Raw genomic sequence first — 23,718 nt, forward strand, 5'->3', positions numbered from 1 at the left:
GGTGTGCGCAGCGCAGCGCGGGGCTGGGTGACAGCGAGGGAGGGCAGGGGTGGGCTGGTGGCGTAGGGAGCTGTTTATGCCTTGGAGCCTCACCTTTCAGTCCGGGAGCTCCCGGGCAGAGACGCCGTGAAGCAGCCTGCATCCAGCAGGGTTCGTTGAGCGCAGGGCAAATGCGGCTGTTGTGAGAACTGGAATGAAAGCTCCGTATTGCTAAAGGCCGGGTTACACGTAACAGGACTAAATGTATCTAACAGTTTACACTGGCAACAGGAAAACCTCCTCCTCCCCGTAAGATTCTGTTGCACCACCTCCGCAATACCTTTGCTCTGGTGTGGCATTAACCCAGCGGAAAAAGAAAAGCAGAATGGGCCAGGGAAGGGCTGGCAGAGGTAAGAAGGAAAACAGAAGATAGGCCTTGTTGGCAAATTATTTCCCCTGAGTGAACTCCGGTGGGAATGTGTGTTGATGACATGGCTCATTGACAAACTCTACTGCCTATGAAAATTTGACTTTGTGCAGTAGAGTACATCATGTTGTAAACCTTGTCGCTAGTTACATCAAGGCAGAGCATGACAATTCAAAATGACTGCAGGATGTTTTCTAAACAACTGAATATACAGCTATGTTTTCTGCAGGTGATCAACTATGAAGGCCGGTGCAACTTACACAGGCAGAGAAGAAACTAGCTAATGCAGGAACTGAAAATACAAGCTCATCCTCGGACATGGAGCTCTCTATTCAGAGGAGGAAATACTTATTCAGAGAAAAAATTGCTAGACAACTTTGTTTTACTTCCAGAACATCAACTTTAACAAAGTTTAATCTCTGGCAACCAGAAGAAGAGGAGTTAAGGCCTGCACGCCAGTGCAGAATTAAGATACCTCAAACACCAAGCCTGCTTTTTGGGCTGGCAGTAGCCACTGGGAAATGTGCAGGTGTTCCTGCCATGTTTACTGCATCACCTGTTCTTTTATATAAGCGGAAGGAGGAAGTTGCTGGGTTGCGTAGCAGAAATACATTCCTACTGGAAGCCAGCTGGTGGAAAGCCACCTTTGGGTGGAGAAGTGTGAGTCTGCCTGGCCATGTGGAAAAGAGGACCAGTAGTCTTGCTTCAGAGCTCCATATCATAGGTCATGTCCTCAGTGGAGCAAAGGATTTTTGTCTTTTTTTACCCTGGAAATTGCCAGCTGGGATGCTGGAGGTGTGTGTGATGTGTACTTGAAACAAGGTAAATGAGATATTTGATGGTACCTTGCATAGAGTCAGCAGTTGTGCTCCTTCTGTTGAGTGTGTTAGGAATTTCGGGTAGGCTTCCCAACAGTTAGACACCCTGAACAAGCACAGGAAATTGCTGAAGAAGGGAAGGCTAGAGCTGGGAGAACCTGACTGTATGAAGCACATTCAAATTGCCATAAAGTGTAGTGAGTATATGAATCTGTAGAGTTCACAGTCAGTATTCATCAAAAGGGCAATTATTGCCAGGTGACATTAAAATGCCCCTTCCTTTTCCTTTGTGAATGATTGTAAGCCTGTTTGCACTTTACTAGGGTGCTATAAAACTAAGAATGCTAAATGGTCAGAGCTGAGTGATAGTTCTTCCAACTCTAGAAGAGCCAGCATTTCTCATTTGTCTGGCATCCACAATTACTCTGAAATTAGTATAATTTGTTTGGCTTATTATAGAAAAGCATGAAATTCTATTCTCAAAAAGAGATGGCAACTCACTGGAGACAGAAAAGCTTTCTCTTCTTCTGATGTGGTTGGGCTGAGGCTATAGTAATAAGCTACATGAAGACAATGCCATTGCCTGCAAAGGAGATACTTAACTTTCCATGCCTAACTTACCATATGCAATAGCACTAGCCTATTGGATAAACTTTTGAGGATGAAGTCATGTTTGTTTTCTTTGCAACTGCATGGACTGCCCCACTAATTTGCCTTTTTAGTCACCTTGAACACTCCTGAGCAGGAAGTGACAGAAAGGTGTCATCACGTTCGCGTTGTCTTTGGCTTCTCCTCCGATACTGTCAACAAGCCAAAATATTTGAGCCAATTAAAGGTTTAGGCTGAGATACCCTAATTCATTCCTTTTAGAGACATGTAATAACCTTAACTTGGGTTAACAGTCCATTAACTGGGTTGGGCCGTGCAACTTTATGGGAAAACACCGACCTTGTGCTGGAGCAGAGGTGAAGAAACCATTGCACAGGTCAGAGAGCTGACCTGTAAAAGCAAAGTGGTTAAACTCCTGCTCTGGATAAAGCTGTTTACCTTTACCCATATTCCTTCCACTCAACCTGCTTTGGACCTTTAAGCATTCAAGGGTTTACATTTAGATCACTTCAGGGGAAAAAGAATAAATAATAAAATGAAAGAATCCTCCTAAATCTTTCTAGGAGTCAAGGGGCATTCAAGGGGCTTGGGGGTTGGTTGTTTGGTTAGTGGGTTTTAACCCATATCATTTCATGCGACTGTGCCACCAAGAAATCTTAACTATCTAAACTAGACTAAAGTGTGAGGTGATAGTATGACCAGTGTTTGCAGGCAAAAGTTATTGCTGGAAAATATTCACATTTGTAAGTCTGCATTGTTGCCCCTTTTAACTTCCAGATGCAACAGGCATTGGTATAGGTAAGAGGGTATGGAGGGGGCTAGAGAGATTCATAACAAACCAGTATGAAACAAAATTGTCTTCAGAGTGAGGAGCTGGTCCAAATGGGATGTTGTCGGTGGAAGGAATAATGATAGGGATAGTGAACACTGAAGATGGACAGTGGGTCAGGTATGGGCTTGCAAAAGAGCATAGTGGGAACAAGAGGAACATTTTAATTTTGGATTGGGTGTGTGGAGAAACATCACCATGTAACTCCTCTCTGTGAATCAGAGAGGCTAAAGAGGTTAGAAAGCTTGCCTTGGTTTTTAAAGTTAGCGAGTCCTTTGCCTGGCTTTGTTACCAGGGGATTTCCTGCTACTTCAGCCACGACGGTGCTGGACCTGGGAAATGGGCCACAGACTCCCAGGAGCGAAGCGTGACCCAGCCAACGGCTGGATGCTACTGGGACAGCTCACACAGGATTTGTCAGAGGGCCAAGGAAACGTGTGTCAGGCGTTGGTCATTTTTGCACCGTCCCAGGTCTTCCACACCTGGGAGGAGCTGACATGACTGGTCTTCGCCCTAAGTCATGTTCTGCTTAAGGCTGTGGCACTGGATTTATGGCACTTGGACTACCCTTGTTTTCCAAACGCCTTGCCTGGAAGTGCCTGGGGACGAGCCTGCACTGCTGGTGATCCCCGGCTCTCCGAGGCTGCCATGGGAGGGAATAGCTGCAGTAGCTATGTTGAGGCTCAATGGGCACCACGGTGTTAGCAGAAGCATGATGGGGTTCCTGCTGCCCTGCAAACCAGCGCCTACCCCGCACTCCTCGTTCGACTGCTTTCGGGACCCCCAAGGCACGGAGAACCTCGGTTGAGCATCCTCTGCCCCCAGAGCCAGTCCTGAGGCAGCCCCGATCCACGCACGCCCGAGTGGAGCCGCGCACCTGCCCCCGCGGCCGCCCCGTCGCGGCACAACTCCGGTGCCCGCCGGAGGCGAGAGGCAGCCGGCGGGGCGGAGGCAGGCGGCGGGCGGAGCCGCTCCTCCGCTGGGCGCGGAGCTATAAGGGCAGCGCGGAGCGGCGCGGAGGGCAGCTGGAGCCATGGGGAACCGTGTCACTCGCGACGACTTCGAGTGGGTCTACACGGAGCAGCCCCACACGCAGCGCAGGAAGGAGATCTTGGGTACGTCGAGGGGCTGGCGGCCGGGCTAGATTGCAGCCCTGGACGGGGAGGGGCGGGCGGAGCCGGGGGTCCAGCAGGGGTTCTTCCAGGTCGGTGCTGAGGGCGGCTTCGGGGCACTGGCTGGGCTGCGGAGAGGGGGGGTTGCAGCCCGGTGGGCTCGGAGGGGTGCTTTCCCCGGGGGTGCTACTCTCCCAAGCTCTCCCGGCGCCGCCTCACCTTACGGAGGCAGCGGAGCGGCACGGCGGGGGCGCCGGCGGCTGGACGGCGTCCTGCTGCGCCCCGCTGGCGCACGGCGGGGTGACACTGCGGGGCGACACTGCGGGGCGACACACTGCACCTGCGGCCGGGGCTGCGACCACCCTCCCCGCGCCTCGCCCCGGGCTGCCGGCCCCGCTCCCGGGTCTGCTCGGAGGGCGGCTGGGAGGCGCCCCGCAGGCAGGGTTACCCGGTGTCTTGGTAGTGCAATAAAACAAATGAAGACGTGGGTGAGTTTTTGCTACAGAAAGTCCCTGCTACTTGTCGGGGACGAGGTACTCTTGTATTTCCACGTTGTACACACAGTGATTAACTGTGCACATGAGTATGCAGGTTTGGGAGGTTTTCACTGTTGGGTTGGGGGTTTGTACTTTTCTGAAGATCATTTCTGAGAAGAACATTCAGAATGTTGCAGAGCATTGTTGCACATCTCCTGAAAATTCATTTTTGACATTTTATTAATAAAGATTTCTTTTTCTGTTTTTATTTGGGTTGTTTGCTTGGGCTTTGTCTTTCCTCTAATGAGTAGGATAAACTTCTAGAAGATCTTTTATAAAGGAAGGCACCAGAGCTTGTGGCTGAGGTGCTGCACAGGGTCTATGATAATTAGGTGTAGTTTTTTACCTCTCCACAATCTAATAGATTAACCCAGGATTAATCTAAGTTACAAAAATATTTCTGACATGGTGGTGGAATCTCCTGGTCTGTGTTTGAGTTACATCCAGGAAAATAATAATTATTTTACTATGCAATCATGATAGAGAGTCAAATGATGTAATTATATAAAATGGTGCTTCTTGGCATCATGCTACTCATCCTTCCAGTCAAGGGAACTATGTTTTGGTGAGCTACGGGTAGGGGTGTGTGTGGTGGGTCTCTCTCCTTGCTAATCTTTTGCTTTCCTGATCTTCTTGTAAAGTGGAGACTGCAAAACATGATGAAGTTGTACTGTAAAGAGGGACTGGAGTGGTTGGACTCCCTTACCCTTGCTGCAGCAAACTCTTTTTAGGACCTTTCAACTGCATACTTGCAGAGGTTTTGCACCCACTCTCTTTGGGTTCAGAACGAGCAATTGGAGCCAAGGTCCATCTCCTTCCTCACAGCCCCCGTCCCAGCTGTGGGAGCAGAAGGAAAGGCATAAAGAAATACAACATGGAAAGAGACATGGACGATGTGGGCGAGCAATCTGTATCTATGTCTGACAAGGCAGAATGGATCATCAAACTAGTGTCATGAGTACCAAATTGTTATGAGAAGTTATTGAAATGATCATAATATCCCATATGATGTTGGTATAATGGTCATCACTGTATTATACAAAGCCTGATGGTCAGCAAAGCCGTGGTATCTAGAGTATGAATTTGCTAAGGTGTTTAGTGTCTGTTGAGCTGGAGTGCACTGTAAGAATCTTACATACATATGAACAAGTATCTACAAATGTCCATGTGTGGTATATGTTTTTGTATATAGCAATGCCTTGGGGACAACATTCCATGCTGATAAAGGAAGTATTTCCCTCCCAATAGGTTAATGATTTAGTTGCTAGGCAGTGAAACTTGTTTTCTGTTTAGGCTGCAGCTTTTTGAAATGTTGTCGTCTCTCAGGCATGGCTACTTGATTTAAATGCTAATTGAAATTATCCATTAGGAAAAAAATATGGGCAAACACATAAGGCAGTTTCTTTCTACATAAGTGGTTTTTTCTTGAGCAAAGTTGAATGTTTCTACAGAGCAGCTGAGAGATAATAATTGTCCATCATGGAGTTGTGTGTCCTGGCTTGAGAGTTTGTAGCCCAGGTGTCTATAAGACTTTTGTAATTGGTCACAATATGTTCGAATGATAACTTTGAGACCAGTCCCCCTACCACGGCCAGGAACATCTTTCACTAGCTCAGATTGCTCAAAGGCCCGTCCAACCTGGCTTTGAACACTTCCAGGGTTGGGGCATCCACAACTTCTCTGTGAAACCTGTTCCAGGTGGGCAGCAGAGCTGTGAGCAGTGTATGTCAACTGGGCTGGCTGGCAGCTAGCTTATGGCAGGACATTGTGCACTAGATGAACCTATTAGGGATGTGATTCCTAATGGCAATAATTGTATCAGCAGACAGATCGACATTTTGTGCAAGGGAGAGGTGATACTTTCTTTCTTATCTCTTTGTAGTATCTTCCTCTTAGACTCTAGGTATGAAAATGTAGCTTGTGCTTGGTACTGTCTGGGTGCCAACTGCTTCTAAGTTACAGTGGAGATCTCTTGCCAAGCTGGCACTTCGCCCCCGATCATCTTATTCATGTTCCTGAACATGTTATTCATGCTTTTCAGTTTATGAAATGGAATTGTTTTGTTGCTGTTCTCTCACCCTCTTGTTTATGAAAAGCCTATTACTGTCTTGTGTCAGGGCTGAGATTTGTGCAGTTAGCAGTTAGCTGTGTTAGGGAAAAACCTGGTGAAAACTAATCTGATGGAAGAAAGTTTTTTCATCTGGATCTGCTTAGCCTTGCTGTATAGTTATACAAATGCTGTTAGAAGGAGTACAACAGAGAGAAGATAACTACTTCTAGTGTAGAATAAGTAATAGTAGAAATAGGGTTTCTACTTTAGTGGCAATAAGGGTCTGTTGGATTGAAACAGTTGGAGAACTGTGGACTTGCACAGTGTGAACTGTCTGTGTTTTTTTGGTCTTGAGAGAAGATGAAAAAATCATTGCTCAGATGCTGGAAACACCATAAGCACACAATGAGTGGTCATTTCACCTGCAAACAGTTTTCCAAATGCAAGCAATGGAAAGAATTAGATCTTATTTATGCTGTGGGTTGGATCTACCTTCCTAAAATTGCTGTAGGTTTGTCAGAAAATGTCTTGCCTCACAGGATCCTTAGGGAAGCACTTGTTTGCTGCTGAGGATGAGGGCTGAATCAGTGTTGTGAAAAGAGCATCCAAATATGATCTAACACCCAAGAATAATTATTAATTATATAATTGGTTCTTCGGCAAGTTATTTTGGAGTGGAGATGGTGCAAGCGTTTTATATGAGCTTTATCCTGTAGAGAAAGGCTGAGATGTTAGCCTATGGGGAGAGGAGGTAGAACAACTAAAGAAGCCCGAATATATTTTATTTTAGCATTTAGCTGATGTGAGTATAATAGCTTCCAGCTCTTCTCACTTAACTAAAAATTAGTCTGCTGTTTCTACCAGCTGACTCTTCTGTTGCCTGTTTAAGCATTACATTTATGAAAGTTCTGATAAATTGAACATACTGAAATGGTCAAGATGTGTATCTCCTTAGCTTAAATAAAAGCTCTGAATTACAGATGCTTCTGGTGAAGAAACTATGAGTTTGTTTCCCCTTTGTGTTGCAGTAGGTGGCCACAGTGCTGCTTTTGATGTGCATGTTTTCTGATGAGCGCATTCAGAATAGCTGCTATCTCATTGCTCACGCCAATTCCCTGTGGGGGTCACCTCTAAACTAAATCATATGAGTAGAAAGTTACTGTTTTAGGCACCTGTGGTCTTCTGCTGAAAACATACCGAATGCAGTTGAGGGCTTCAGCTTACACCATGCTGCAGGTTTTTGTTTCAGAGGGAGCTGGAAGCCCTCTTTCTAGCATTCCTACATCCCTTTACTCTGAAACAGCTAATAAACAGTGTAAACAAACAGGTCATAGCTGGTGTCATAGTGATGTGCTGACACCATCCATCTCTTTTGTCACCAGCAATGTGGCGCCACTGCAGTGCATTGCCTCTGGTGGCCACTTCTGAGTGATCCAGCTCCCTTGGGCCAGCTAGCACAAAGTGATTTAGGAGCTTGTGGGTGGCAAATACAAGATTAAGACCCTTGTCCTTTCACAGTGGATATATAAAACTTCAGTATGGTTAGTTGGGCCAAAAAGGTTTCTTAATAGTTTGCATAATGGAGTGGGCAGGATAATAGTTTGCATAATGGAGCTTTGCACAATGTGCAAAGCCAGAATCTTTTGTCATGCACATTGCCCTTTGTGTGTGTCCTACCTATGTCCTGGCTTACATATGGTTTGAATTAATCATAGAATAGTTTGGGTTGGAAGGGACCTTTAAAGGTCATCTAGTCCAACCCTCCCTGCAGTAAGCAAGGACATCTTCAACTAGATCAGAGCTCAGAACCCTGTCCAACCTGACCTTGGATATTTCCAGGGATGGGGCATCTACCACCTCTCTGGACAACCTGTCCCAGTGTTTCGTCACCCTCGTAAAAAACTTTCTTCCTTATATCTAGTCTAATCTAGCCATATTGCTACAGGACCTACTAAAAAATTTGGCCCCATCTTTCGTATAAGCCCCCTTTAAGTATATTAAAGGGCTGCAATAAGGTCTCCCTGGACCCTTCTCTTCTCTGGGCTGAACAACACCAACTCAGCTTGTCTTCCTAAGGAGAGGTGTTCCATCCCACTGATCATTTTTATGGCCCTTTTCTGGACCTGCTCCAACAGGTCCATATCTTTCCTGTGCTGAGGACGCAGGTGTGCTGTGCTGTTTATGAGCATGTTTGTGAGCTGAGCTGCTAAAAGGCAAAAGACTGTCATGTCAGCAAACTGACTTCTTTTGTTTTGTTTATTTTGGTACAAATACCAGCTCCAGCACAGGGCATGGCACAGTAAAGCTAACATCTTGTGCCTGGTGTCTCTTATTTGTTCTGGCAGGGACTTAGAGTTGATAGAACATAGTCCAGGGCAGCAGCATCACAAGATTCCCCACACCCCTTTCTCTTTAACAGGCCTAACATTCTTATACTGAGTACTATCTCCACTTTGACTATACTTGTATACTGCATTTGTGGTCAAAATAAAGGAAGATGAATAAATTAAATTTCTTCTCTTGGTACTACTAGATTCTCATGGATGTGGGCAGGGCTGCAGCTCCTTTAAATCTTCTTTACCCTTGTGTTTGTGGACAGCTCCTGCTCTTGCCCACATCCAAATCCCATGAATGTCAAAATGTGAGTGCTAAGTGTGTGGTGTCACATCAATGAGAAATTGTATCTGGTGCCATTGCTGGGGTCTAACTGGGTCTCTTCTCAGTCATCCCAGAAGCACTGTCAATAGGAATAGAGGATCAGTGAGGGTTCAGAACAAGATATTTTCTGTCTCCTGAGGAAGAGGAACACCAGGACCTAGCAACTGACAGCTTCTCAAGGAACCATTACTTCAGCCTTAGCTGAGGATCACTGTAGGGCTATGGTGAGCGCTCCTGAATCTCCAGAGAGGAGCACCAAGGTAAAAAATATGTAGTCAGAGTAATCTGTCAGTAGTGTTTCAAAGGGAGGCATGCCTCTAGAAAGGTGACTGGTGCTTACACGCAACAGTGGAGTGATCTCTCTGAAATGTTAATTCAGTAAATGAGTTGTTTCAGAATCATGAGCGATTTTGAAAATATAATCGCAGCATTTTTTGTCTCTTGACTGCTGTTCTTTCATCCACACTGTTGTATAAGTGCGAAATGCTGTCTTTCATTGTCATGGTACAGATTGCAGCTGCTCTGAGGTTATGGCGTAGAGACCATGGAGCTGGCTGGGCAGAGTTACTAACTATGTCTACCTGCTGTACTAAAGTGCCTGCACTGCTTTTGCAGTGTGCTGACCTTGGAGACAGAAAAGTCATGCTTCTTCACTGCTGTACATCTACACCAGTATCCCCACCCTCTCAATGGCACGATGGCTGAGTCAGGACAACTAGAGGCAGTGCATGTGGATACGCTATCTGCCAGACTGAGCTAATAGACTTTCTCAATAACCTGGAGGCTGGAAAATGTGCTGTGGAGGTAACAGAGTAGCTGGAGCTGTTCTGGTTCCGCCCCACCCCCCTCTATTCCTGTGCCCCTTCATGCCATGATTGCACGTAATGAAGAGCTCACTAGATTACATTTTATGCCCATCATCATGTATTAGCCTTGACCCAGTGCTTGTTGGGAAGCAGGGGACTCTGGCCGTATAGATCATCATTTTGTAATGGAAAAGTGCTCAGGAAGACCAACATGGAAGCAATTCAGGAAAGAGCAGCATGATGAAAATCTCTGCTCATATGCCTCACAGTGTGAAACTTTAGTAATTTCAAGAGTGAAGAGTAGGTGTTTGTTTACTTATCAAAGTGCAGGGTGTAGGAAACAAAGGTGGTCTTTATTGTGTGGCTGCCACAGGTCTGATAGTCCTTTATGGCTCCTGGTTCAGCACTGCACAATAGTCCTGTCTCTTCTTCTCTGTCGCCTTTGGGATGAGCAGATGGCTGATGTCTGGTTTGAGCAGCACCTGCAGACACTTGTCTCAGCAGCCTTGCAGGGTTGTCCAGGTTCTTCAACTGCAAGTGCTCTATCTTGTTTTACTAGCATTGCTTCAGCTAACTGCAAGGCATGAACATAAGGGAAAAATGAGATGCATACTGATGTCACATTTTTGTGTCAGCATGTTATATATAAACCACAGTCATGAGGATCACTTAATCTGATATTAAATATGTCTTGCTGAAGAGTACATGGCCTCAAGTTTTGAAAGGGTCAGCGTTCAACATTTTGCATGTGAAGTGCTCCTGAACCAAAAGGTCTGCCTACCAGCAGGCTACTCTACCAGTGGGGCTTTTAGCCTCCAGTGAGCCGAGCAGCCCCAGCTCTCCTAGCTCTCTGAGGTTCCCCCACGCCATGGAAACAGGAAGGTTTTATCAGTATTGATGATAAACAGACACAGTATTGTGGTTTAACCAGTATGCAAAAATTTACTGTTGGAGAGGAGTTAATCATGTGTTGAATTTAATATTAAACCCTGTCAAGTTACTTAATAGCTGTCACCTGTGATAAATGCAGCTTACCTGCATTGCTGCTTGCACACTGTTGCTGCCAGTTGGCAGTTATTAATCTGAAACCTTTTAAATCTAATCTGCTGTCCTTGTTAGCTGCCACAGAGAGAACTAGGTTGAAAACTTGCATTTCCCTCAAACTACGATATAAAGCATCTCTTAGTCATTTCCCCATCCCATTAAAACTATTTTTTTCCCCTCTTTTTTTGGTTAAAGCAGCCTCAATTTGACCAGGCTGAGGAACAGATTTGGTTAGTTTACATTTCTTCATCCCTTCTGGTGACTGCAGTAATTTATCTCCACCAACTGCATGACTGAAAAAATGAGGTGGCTTGATTTATTAAAGGGTTTTCAGGTTTTGGACAGATGCCCCTGCATCTGCCCCTGGATAAGCAGGATATTAAGCTACATAAAATTGTATTTCTGTAGCAGGTTTTCTAGCCAGGCCATTATATCAAGTTATTCTCTAGAGTGGATATACTAACACTTCGTGTAAAATTTTGGTACCTGTCTAGGTACCAGAGAACAATTTCTACTATGTTAGCATTTCTAGTGTGAAAACCATAGCTTCAAAAACTGTGAAAACAGGGACAAAACCAAAACAGCAAAACAAAAACCCTGGGCTTTCCAGAGATTTTATTAAAAAGCTTTCCCACTACTTAGGAAAATATCTTTCTTGCCTGAATACTCCTCATGGTGATTTTTGGCCCTTGTCCTCACAGGAGGAAAAGTTGAGAATATCTCTTTTCACATCATCTTCCACAGCATTCATCTCATCTTTATTGCGTGTAACCTCTGTCAAGCTGGGCTTGAAGTGGACCAAAAGGCTCAAAAGTTGTTGGAAGCATGAGCAGAGCATTACCACATCAACCTACTTCCTTAAGTAGTGCTTAATCTCTCTGGACTTCTGCAGACTTGTCAGGGTTTACTTCTATAAACAACCTTCTCTGGGTCAGGCACTCAGTACCTGCCACTGCCTGCAAGGTCACATGAAGTTATGTGTATTGTCTCCAGCGTTTGTTTATAAAATATACAGCTGCATAGATGAAAATCGTTATAATCCAATTTTATTGCATTGATACTATACTGTGACAGTCAGATGATATTTTCTATCATAAAATTCATAAAAATTTTCTAGTCATAAAATTGGTCCTTCATATTTACAGGGACACACTGTATAACCTCAGATTTCAGAATGAGTGACTTGTCCTACAGTCTTATCTGTGTAAGCTGTAATTACTGAGAAATGCAGTGTATGAGTTAAAGGAGGAAGGCTAATAGGGTGGCTAAAGGCCATAAAACAGTAGAAAAATTCATGTGCAAGTTAATACTGGAAGTGAGAAGTATGGGTTCGTAAAGAAGAGACCCAAAGCGATGAACAGCACCTGGAAGAGAAACTGTACTTCTGTGTATTTTCTTTTTCTTAAAAGGCCAAATGAATGGCCAGTAGAACCAAAGATCAGTAAACTGGTCCCGGCCTGACACAAGTCAAGCCAAGCCATGTCTCTCTGATGCTGTATTGTAGTGTTTGTGAAGCTGCATGGAGCTGTTGTGCTCTGCTGGACTTTCATGTGTAGTTTTGGTATGTGACTTGGGAACAGGCTAATGAATGGGAATAGAGAAAAATGTACTATGTCTTACAAATTCATGATAATTTTACTGACTATCTTGTGATATTACCATGTGTAAAGAGTTGTACATGTAAGCACTGGTGAACACTCAAATACTTAGGAATTTTTTTTTTTAATGCCCCATTTGTCATCTAACCACAGAGCAAAACCTGACAAGCCTGTTGTTCAGCCCTATTTCCTCCGCTGCACATCTGAAGCAACAGTGTGAAAAGGGCCACAAAGAAAGCAGTTGTATCCCTTTGTGGAAAATAGCATCTGGGCTGGGCAAAATACGAAAGGAAATTAAAAACTTACAGAAGGTTTTTATTAGAGCTTAAATCTGGTGGGTTTTGGCACATATTGACCATCAGGGTAATTTTTTTTATGTGTCTCTCTCTCTCTGTTTATATTTATCAATATCAACCACAATTGGACATGATGCTGGAAGTGGGAATGGAGCCCACGTATTAGTAAGGTTTTCACTGTATGGCAACCCCACTTTGGAATAGCCATTTGATAAAACTACTGAGGCCCTATAAAACTAGGGCCTCAAACATAGGGTGATGAAAATAGAGAGCCCAGTGGTGATTATGTATACCTGACTGTGTTCTAATGACATATTCATCTTTGTATTTCTGTTTAGCAAAGTATCCAGAAATCAAGACTCTGATGGGACCAGATCCTCATTTAAAGTGGATTGTATCTGGAATGGTTTTCCTGCAGTTTCTAGCATGCTACCTGGTGAAAGATTTATCTTGGAAATGGATTTTCTTCTGGGCTTATGCTTTTGGGGGTTGTATCAACCACTCACTGACCCTAGCCATCCATGATATTTCACACAACGTTGCCTTTGGGAACAAGCAGACCAAGTGGAACCGATGGTTTGCAGTCTTTGCCAACTTGCCTATTGGTGTCCCTTATTCTGCTTCCTTCAAGAAATACCACATCGACCATCATCGGTACCTTGGTGGGGACAGCCTGGATGTGGACATTCCCACAGACTTTGAAGGCTGGTTCTTCTGTACGCCGCTTCGGAAACTACTTTGGCTTTTCTTCCAGCCTCTGTTCTACAGTCTGAGACCACTATATGTGAACCCCAAAGCAATTACACAGATGGAAATTTTTAACGCTCTTGCCCAGTTTTCTATAGACCTTATAATTTATTACCTTTGGGGGCTCAAGCCTATTATTTATTTAATAGCAGGTTCAATTCTTTGCATGGGTTTACATCCCATTTCTGGGCACTTCATAGCAGAACACTACATGTTCTTAAAAGGGTATGAGACATACTCTTATTATGGACCTCTGAACTGGCTCACCTTTAATGTAGGCTACCACATGGAGCATCATGACTTCCCCAGCATTCCCGGATGCAGATTGCCAATGGTGAGTATGGCGTGAGCACAAGTGAATTGGATTTTTATAAAAGCTGCTAAACTGTCTCAAAGAAATCATCAAATCATAGAAATGGATCAGTTTTAAAAAGAAAAAAATACTTTATTTTTCATTTTTTTCTGATTCTTCCATTTCAAGCAGGAGATTGAGAGAAATGACTGCCAAACTGCTGTAATATTTAGTTTAGTTTATGGAAACAAGAACATCTGAGCCTTAGAGGGCTTGAGGAATACTTATTGCTTGATAAAACCCTCCAACAATGCTCTAGATTTCTTCATTTTCTTACCTTAGCCACCAGCTTTCATCTCTTGGAAAGTTTAGAGGCCTACCTAAAGGAAGGCAGGTGGCAATTACTACTTGAAATTTGTCTAATGATCAATTTGCTAATTATATTGCTTGATTAACATCAAACAAAAGTCTTTCTATATTTGAGATGGCATAAGTATTGAGGCATGTTCCAGCCTGACACAAATAGCACTAGAAAATAAAGCCCAGCTCTATATGACTTGTTTTAGCTCTGCTGCCCCACCCACAGAAACTGAGGATGCCGGATCTGTCATTGGGAAAGTGCTGTGGCTTTCCTCTTTTGAAAGTCAAGCCACTTTTTGTTTATGTTTTATCAGTTGTGGGAATCAAATTTGCAAAGCCCAGGTGTCTAGGAATGGTTTTCAATCTGCCTCCAGGTATGTAGCTGCTCTTCTGGCTTTTAATACGAGGGTTCCTCAGCAGGTGCTCTCAGTGTTAGAGGTACGTGACTTCAAAGTATTACTCCTACATACAAATCTTCTGGCATAGTAGGAAGGAAGCATCTTCTGTCGCTGTTCTGATGCAGAGTTGGGGGCTACATCCTCATGAGGCGGAGGTAGAGATGAGGAGTCTGAAGTTCAGGAGCTGTGACCTCCCACTCCTGTGTAACATGTACAACTTTTATGATGGTATATCCAGGCAACCTTGATTTATGGTTTAATGTTCTCCGTCACAGAAACATTGTCTGAGAGGAGATTCAAAACAAGAAGAGATTCATGGTGTAGAAGAGTGTGGGGAGCCTCTATCTAGCCTGTAGTTCTGTTTTAGCACACCTCCTTTACTGCTGGAAGTCTGTCCTGGAGAAGTTGGCCATTCCTGGCAGGGCTCAGAGCAGCTGGTAAAGCAGCCCATGTTCACACGTGAAGTTCTCCTGCCAGGCACTCCCATTGCTGATACACCTGATAGCTCAGTTAGGAAGTGCATGAGCTTAGCTTTAGTTTGAAATGTTCAAACTTGTTAGATAGGCTTAGATACTTAGATTACTGAAATGTAAATAGAAGAAAAGGTTAGCTCTGTATCTTACACAAGGGAGGTGAGTGACTAATTGAACTTGCTGGGACTGTTGCTCCAGACCTGATTGAGACCTGAAAAGCTCTTCCCCGCCCACCCCACAAATAGTTCAGCCTAATTCCTTGAGGCAGTGTAGCAGCTGGAAGTGTCTGCCTCCTGTCTAAAGAGGAAAGAGTTATTAGTTGAATTTGATGGGCTCATGTTCATGTGTTTCTCGCTCTTGGGCAACTGAGACTTGCACTGCTGGTGGAGGAGATATCAGGCTTGTCAATCATTGTTGCCTGACTGAACTATATGGAAAACTTTGAGTCTTTCATGAGTGATCAATCACAAGTGAGAATGTATTAGGAAGTGAAAATCCTTTGGCAAACAGTTACTGTAGAAAATCCTTTGTCCGTTAAAACAAGTTGGTTATTCTTTGCTACAAATTGAGAATAAAAATTCTCTGTCTTTTTGGTGGAAAGAGATAAGGGAACAGATTCTCTTGAGAGCTTTAAAGTTTGAACTCCGTAACAGGTAGGAGTAAAAACCTCCTCTTGCTTTCCTCTGCTTAACCTCCGAGCAAATTCCTCACTCAACAGAAGTCTAGTTTTTTCAGATGTAGTCTGTTATGCACTTCAACTTCTAATAGCTGAATTGTGTAATATGGATGACCTTTCAACATACATATTTTAATTTTTAATAATTGCAAGTAGAAAGTGGAATAAAGAGCTTTAGTTCCTGCAGGATTGAGAGCAGGGTAAAAAGACCATCAGAGAATAACTGGATCTTGGAAACTAACTGCCTCTTCCACTTGTTTATCAGAAAAGTAAATTCAGTTTTGTCCTTTGTTACAGGTGTGTCATTCAGAATGTTCTGAGTAATGTGTTTGCCACTGGAAAGACCTTTACCCTAGGAGTGTGACAGATTTGAAAGAGGAAGAGTTAGGCTGTGCTGTAAGCTTATAGATATGAAGGATGAGTGACATAAGGGTGCAGTAGGAACTTGTCCCACTAGTATAATAGAGATTACGCAAAAGACCATGAACTTTAACATTACAATGAAGGACCTGCTGTAAAAAAAAACACCAACCTACAGTCATAGGACTGGTTCAGTCTTTTCATGAAGACTTATAACTATAAAACATTGCATTGATTATGAAATGAGTAAAAGATCCATTCTTCGTTATCTGGAGGATTGAATATACTTATGGAGAGAGAGGACAGGAGAAGGAGAAACTCAGTACTTGTCCTACAAACTGCAATAAAAACTGCAGTATTACCAGAGGCAAACTAGTTACTCATTAAGCTTGTGGGAAAAGGAGAAGACATGGTATGAAACCAGATTTATTAGACAGACAAGACTGGAAAACATGGTAGATGTGCTGGTTTTGAATTGCAGATTGCATTAACCCTGTGATAGCCAGGAGGGCTAGCTTGAGTGCTCCCCTGATGGTCAAGGACTATAGAGTGAGCTTGTCATGTGCCTTCTAGTATTCTAAACATACTTTTTCGGTCTTGTCATAAGGTTATGTATAGCCCTAGGACAAAGGGTCTATAGCAGCTGTGGTGACATATTAGGTTGCATTTAACTTTTTTGCCTACCAGATACAATGGAGTTGGATTGGGGACCTGTTCTGTGCTCTACAAGCACAAAACCAGAAGCAAAGTTTCAGTCTAAAAGATGTGATTTCTTACCTACCACCTTGATCTGTTTGAAGAGGAGCCTCAAGATACCACATGCCAAGTGCCTGATAAGCTTCTTGCAGATTTTGTGATCTCGTTATCCTTCCGTGACAACTGACTTCCATCCACAAACTAGCAATGAGTGAAGACTTACAGCTGAGATCTGTAAGGAGGAAGGGAGGAACTGAAGCAAATGGACCCTCTCCAATGCAATATGGAGAGCTTGAGGGGGAAGTCAGGAGCAGGATTTAGGAATACTTTGTCACAGTGCAATCCTCTTTGAGACCATCTATAATCTGGCTGCAAAGTTTTCAATACAGAAACTGCAGTTTTTGTACTGCACCCAGAATGCAACATGGAGGATGACTCTTTCAGCCTCAAACATACTTAATAGATTTGGTTAAATGTTGTATTTAAAAGGGAATCTGCATTTAAACACGATTACTTTCTGCCACCCCCAGATTTTATGGTAGGTATGGAGGAGACAATAATTTGTTTTACATATGGAGATGCTGAAAGAAATTATAATAGATGAGCTGGTTTTGTTATGAAACTTTTGCATAGCTCCATTGTGAAACAGAAACCATTTTAAATATTCTTTCCTGCCATGTGATAGCAAAATGGGAACATACACCTGACAAACTTCCTTGTCTTTTCCATAAGAAAACTCTTCAGAAGTCCTCCCTCTAACTATATTAGTTAAATTTTCCCTTTTACCAATTCCTTTGTCACAAATATTTTACTGCAGTTTACCTTCTCCTTTCCATCATAGAATCATAGAATTATAGAATAGGTAGGGTTGGAAAGGACCTTAAGATCACCTAGTTCCAACCCCCCTGCCATGGGCAGGGACACTTCACACTAAAACGTATCACCCAAGGCTCTGTCCAACCTGGCCTTGAACACCGACAGGGATGGAGCATCCACAACTTCCTTGGGCAACCCGTTCCAGTGCTTCACCATCATTTCAGTACATCCCATACAACTGCCCTGTCCAGAGCACAGGGACCTTCTCAATGGTGGAAGTGTGGACTGCCTTCCTGCACAAGGAGCTGCTAGGCATAAAGCCAAGTAAAGCAAAGAACTGCTTCATGTAGGTGTGAATCACTATCCCACGGCTAATCTAGGGTGACACACTCCAGTGCAAGTCCCTGATTATCTCTTGTGGTTTCCATACTGACCTTCTCAGTCAGAATGAGCTGCCACCATACCCTGCAGGAAGGTGCTAAACAGACATACTTGGTGAACAAGCAACTCCTCCACCAGCTGATGCTTCAGCAGGCTGCCTGCTTCTAGAATATGATGTGTATGATCTTCAAAATTCACTGCTGGGTATTTTTATTAATCATCTGAAGTATCAAATAACACTTGTATTCTAGGTGCCAGTTTTAAATCTGTAATATAACTGCAGAATATGTGTATGGAATATATTTAAGTGCAACTTTCCAGACCTGCATGTTGTGTCTACCTGAGCTCTTCAGCACTATGCCCAGACTATACTGCTGCTCATGTTTGCTGAAAATGCAGGATCTATTGGGTTGAACATAGATGGGCTGTTTATTGGCCTCTTCTCGGAGTCCTTTATTTCCTGCTTCATCAATGGGGTAATTTTTAGTTAGCCTTTAGTGCCAGAGGGCACAGCCACTTCCTGAGACATTGTTCCTAGGAGATGAATTGGTTTCTGTTAATCTCCAGCCCTCTACTTCCATGTGCAAGGGGCAATACAGAAAGACTTTCTGAAGCCCTCATAGTCATCAGTCTAACTCGATCAAGACCTCTGCTGATAACATAACTAGCTGAGAAAATGTGTCTGGCTTAGAGCATTGTTTCTGTGAGCAAGAAATACATGGGGGGTCTGGAGAAGAAGGGAAGGGTGGACTTGCTAAATGAACTTGGCTAGTATGGATGAGGGCTAAACTACTGTTGCAAGTCGAAATTCAGGCAGAACTTCGAAAATGGAGGTAGGAGGGAAGGTCTGTAAGCAGCAGTGTGCTAGGGAACGACCATGTCAGAGCTGGAGTGAAGCTTTTGGGGCTTGGGTGTCTGAAACCTGCTTTGTGTTTGCAGCAGGCCTCGTTAGTGGCTCTCATTCAAGGAAGTTGAGGGAGCTTACAGAGCAACGCTTTAAAGCAGGATATAGGGAATTATTAGGAAGTCAGAGGTATTCAGTGAAAGGCAGAATACAACCAGACCTGAACTGAATCTTCCACCTCCAACACAGCACCACCATGCCACGAGCACAGGGAGTGCTTAGGGGCTGAGGTAACGAGGTAAAAGATCTTCATGAAACTTGTACGTTACCCAACCTACCTCACAAGGAAGTGTCTGCTAGGAAGCTGAATTACTGAGGTAACTAACAGTGAGGTGTACTGGCTTATAATTTAACTTCTGCTGGGATTCTTATCTTTTTATAGTTAAAATGCTGTGTGAAGATTCCACTGTTACAGCTCAGATGCTGACGAGACCCTCCCCCTGGATGACTATTTCTGTGTAACCCTTTTGCTCTTCACTGGAAGCCCACACTATGCTCAGCATAGCTGGCTTTAAAATTCTGCAGGATTTTTAAAGAGAGGAGTCATGCCATCCAGCAAGACAAACTATTTAGAATAGAGCTGTTTGTCTGGGAGGTGGAACTGCAATAAAACCATGCCCAAGCAGTTTATGTGCAAGTGTACAATAGTTAGCAGACTTCGCTGCTTTGTGTGTTCAAAAAGCAGAGCATCTAGCTAGAGCAAGGACTGCTGATAACTTGGGAATCCTCATAGTTCCCTGAACCTGCCAGGTTTGAAGCCTTTTTGTCCTCTGGTTCCAGCCTTACTCCCGCTACAAGCGCCACCCCCAATGATGCACAATGCTTCTCTGATGGCAACAGTCTTAAGGCTTGGGGATTTGTAAGAGGAATGAAATTTTATTAGACTTGTGACCTAATAATGAATCTTGCAGCATTTTTAACACCAGACTGAGGAGGACAGACCACCCCTACCATTTTCTCTGCCTGTTGGAGGAACCCATCTCTCAGGTTTGCATCATGGTAGCAGAATGGAGGAAAAAAGCCCCAAAGTGTAGGCAAGGCTGTGTCTGGTATTTTCTCAATTGGAATTTCTCTCCTACCCAGAATCCTCAGAAGACAAGTATTACGAGTGGTGAACAGGGCTTTAAATACAGCGTGTTGGAGTCTCAGCAATTTATAAGGTGGATTAGGCATCTTATTGTGGAGACCACCACCGAAATGAGACAAAATAGTTCTGACTGAAGGCAGTGATCCATCGTCTTTCAAATTCTGACATTGTGAGGCAAAGTTTACATCAGAAATCTGCTAAAAAGTATCTAAATGTGTTTAAGTACATCTCATTTGGCTGCACTTCAGAAGCTCACAAGCAATAACAAGTAACTTCAGCTTATGGCTGTGCTATCAGATCTAAATGTGAAGACTGAAACACACCTGACACTGCAGCTAAATAGCTCTTTCTCTCTCTTCTTCTTCCAGGTGAAGAAGATTGCAGCAGAATATTACGATAACCTTCCATATCACCAGTCCTGGATTCGAGTTCTGTGGGACTTTGTTTTTGATGACACTATTGGTCCTTATTCAAGGGTTAAGAGACTATGCAAGCTGGCAGAAGAAAGCTAATGGACTAGCTCTGCCTGCTGCATTGGTGTTTTGTTTGTTCATTTGAATAACTTCTCTGCAAAAGTAGGAGGATGTTTGTGTGTGCTGAATTAGCATTGGTGTGTGCTCCTTAGACCAAGAGGATGAGTGTGAAAATGAAGCAATTGGATGCACTATTTTAGGCTATTGATACTTTTTAATAGAGGATATCTGTGTATGTAACCTTGACAAAATAGATCAGAGTAAGCTATGATTATGTGAAACTTTGGCCTAGGCTTAGAATTAACTTCCTGGGCCACATGTGCCTATGCCTGAGTTTTGGCCTTATCGAATGCATGTATGTGTGAGCATGAGTGTGTGTAGTTTTGGACTGGTTTCTCTTCATGCCAGATAAGATGTAGATGCTCTGTGTGCACAGGACTGTGGAAGCACAGTAGTAAATGTGATGGAGGACTGTCACACAGTAGTAAATGATACTTTCTGGAGAATACAAGAGTGCCTTTAGTTCAATGTCTTATCTAGTCTAGTATCTTCTGGTAATTGCTGGTAGCAGAGATTTTGTATATGCAATGGAGTATGTGTATATTTTTGTACATTTGTATCATTATTTTAGTAGTTGCTGTTTGACCTTTATTCCAGGACTTTGTCTGAACCTTTTCTGAATGCATGTCTATTCTTTCTTTGGATATAACTCATTGTAGCTAACTGGCAGAGCTGAACTGTGGTGTGGAGAAACCCTTCCTTTAGTCTTCTGCTGGCTGCCTGATCAGCAGTATGGAAGTGCACATGGAGAAACTGGTCAGTCCTTTCTCACTCACCTTTTCAACAGTATTCAAAACTTTGTGTTTCTCATCCGTTTCCCCACTGTAAGTCTGTTTGGGAATGGAAGGGTTCTAGTTTTAATTGCTGCTTGCCAAGGTTGTTAACATTCCTGATCACCTTTCTTGGTCTTCTCTATATTCTATCCCTTTCTGTGCATAGGAGTTAGGAGTATGTGTCAGTGAAGACATGGAGACATTATGGTGGTATTTGTTCCTAACTGCTTTCAGGATAATTATGTGTTTTTTCCTCTGTCATTCAAGGCACACTGACTTGACATTTGGGAAGCATGTGATTCTCCAGCTCTTTAAAAGTTGCCAGTGATGATGTTAAAGAGATATACTTGGAGCTAGGGTTGTTTTTGTTTCTCTCCTTACATGTCTAACTTTGTGCTATTGACATCAGCCTTCACCTGTCATTTCCACCCACTGGAATAGTTAAATTGTCCTGCCTGAACTCTCCAACTATCAACTTCTGCTATAATCAATAATTCTGTATCACCAAAAACCTTAATCACCATATCTTTCTCCAAGCAGAACAGTATCTTGGGGGTCAGGAGTTCAGATGCCATCTAATAACTTTGCTCCATCCTGGAAAGATGACAATTTACTTCTATCCTCAGTAAATGGTTAAAAGAGTGGTCTGTAAAGGCCTTCTTATACTCTAACCCTCTAACAATCTAACTTTTATGTTTTCTCCTGGAAATCCATGTCTGTAACAAAGAATTATTAGACCTGGGAAGCCTGATTTCCTTAATATGCATAATTTCATTCTTTCATCCTACAGCACTGGATCCAGTAAGTCAGTCTGTTTGCTACCACCTGGCATACCAGGCAGCTGAGCTAGTCCGCTGCAATTTCTGTTCCTCCTCCTCCATTTCCCCTTTCTCCATTTTTCTCATCTGTCTCATGAATCTGGTGAATACACAGGTTTGCTTAGCAGTGCACGATCCTTTGTGATGCAAGGCTGGAATACCAGTTCATTCAGATACTGTTTTGGTCTGTGGGTTGTGCTTCTGGAAGAGGAAGAACGGGTCCTCTTCTGACACTTCGGACTTAACTGGTTCTTCAGTGAAGAACATACTTAAGATGTTACATCTTAATTATTAAAGCCTCTTTTCTCCCAAAGGAAGAGGCTTTGGTGTGGGAACCTCCAATAACTTTGTTGTATCAGTGCTCATGTCAGGGAGCTTCAGGCTTTTATTAATTCACTTCAGTGCTGCTGGCACTTCATGATCATGTGCTCAACTTCATGTGTCCTTCCTGAACTCTCTTGGCTGACTTAGCAAGTTAATATAAAAACCATAATAAAGATTATACTATCTTCCTCAACCTGACTATTGTCCTTCTCCTTTATGGCAAGTGACCTTTCTATAGTTCTTTACTCAGCTGTTTCATGATGCACTGATGTATGCGGTCTATAGATTACTAGCCTAGCGTGACACAGAGGCTATGCTGTAAACATGAGTTACCAACTTGGCAACTGTTTCTTATCCTGCCTCCCATCAATATTTCCATTATGGTCCCAGCTTGCTTCGCCTGGGTAGCTCCTGCTCTGTACTTTCCACCTCAGTGGGAATTTGAAGTGCCTGGAAGGCTGGTGCGGGCAGATGTACAGCGCAAGCTGAGTTTCAGTGTGTGTGGGTGCTGCTGGAGAAGGCTGTGATCCTGGCCTCTCCATGGGCACTTGTCCTGGCCACTACCAGTAATGTTGGCAGAAGGGTTTTTTTGATAACCACAGGGCATGTGGGTCTGGGTTAAAAGTACATTAGGGCTATGTATAGGTTTATTCTCTTCACTTAATAATAAATGCAGATCCTGTTAACTGTGTGGCCACATTAATGCTCTAGCAAGAGGAGACAGGGGTAACAAATTGCTGTATTGGAGTCAGGAGTGGAGGTTAATGCCCCCTTTGATTTCTGCTGTGTAAAATGCCTATGGCCTGCCCTTTTGTAGCGGCTCAACAAGCCCAGCATGAAGGGACACCCTTCTCCACAGAGGCAACAGACAACCTGACTTAGTGTCTGGGAGGGGAAATCCTCTGGCATTGCCACTACTGCAAATAAGCTATTCTGGGCACCCCTGTCCCCATAAGCTGGGAATCAGCAAAGCACTAGTGCTGCCAGGACTGCTCTCCTGCTCCTATCAGCTGAGCTCCCCCTTCCACTCGGGCACACCTTGCTCCTACAGCTATTAAGTGTCCCTGTGCAAACTTCAGCTTATTATGTCTTAATTATATGAGGCCTGCAAAGGCAGAAGCAGAATGTAAGAAAAACTCATTTACAGCAAGCGGCTGATGTTAACAGAGAGTACACCATACCCAGGGTGTACACTCAGCCCGAATTACAACATGGTTATTACTGACCTTAGGCATAATGCCACATTCCAAGGGAGAATGTGAACCATGCCAGGCCCCAACTTCCTAAAGCTTAATTAAGATTATGGGAGAGTTTCACA

The 23,718-nt window shown here is 43.6% G+C and overlaps 1 protein-coding gene and 1 long non-coding RNA gene across 2 annotated transcripts; both read left to right on the top strand.

Annotated features, from left to right (window-relative positions):
* Nucleotides 1–2,074, top strand: LOC115607296. Its single transcript, XR_003991172.1, has 2 exons — nucleotides 1–389; nucleotides 636–2,074. It is a non-coding gene; the product is annotated as an uncharacterized LOC115607296 (long non-coding RNA).
* A 1,552-nt stretch (nucleotides 2,075–3,626) lies between these two features.
* On the top strand, nucleotides 3,627–22,593 carry DEGS2 (delta 4-desaturase, sphingolipid 2). Its single transcript, XM_030482040.1, has 3 exons — nucleotides 3,627–3,777; nucleotides 13,101–13,843; nucleotides 20,321–22,593. The coding sequence occupies exons 1-3, from the start codon at nucleotides 3,696–3,698 to the stop codon at nucleotides 20,462–20,464; spliced, it is 969 nt and encodes a 322-aa protein (XP_030337900.1). The 5' UTR covers nucleotides 3,627–3,695; the 3' UTR covers nucleotides 20,465–22,593.
* Nucleotides 22,594–23,718: the final 1,125 nt, after the last annotated feature.

This window comes from Strigops habroptila, chromosome 4 (assembly GCF_004027225.2).
Source record: "Strigops habroptila isolate Jane chromosome 4, bStrHab1.2.pri, whole genome shotgun sequence".
NCBI classification, from domain to species: Eukaryota; Metazoa; Chordata; class Aves; order Psittaciformes; family Psittacidae; genus Strigops; species Strigops habroptila.

Excerpts from the sequence above, each read along its gene's own strand:
- DEGS2 (XM_030482040.1), top strand. The coding sequence starts at position 3,696 with ATGGGGAACCGTGTCACTCGCGACGACTTCGAGTGGGTCTACACGGAG. Across the intron at positions 3,778-13,100 it reads GCGCAGGAAGGAGATCTTGG|CAAAGTATCCAGAAATCAAG; the intron begins GTACGTCGAGGG and ends ATTTCTGTTTAG. Across the intron at positions 13,844-20,320 it reads CCGGATGCAGATTGCCAATG|GTGAAGAAGATTGCAGCAGA; the intron begins GTGAGTATGGCG and ends TTCTTCTTCCAG.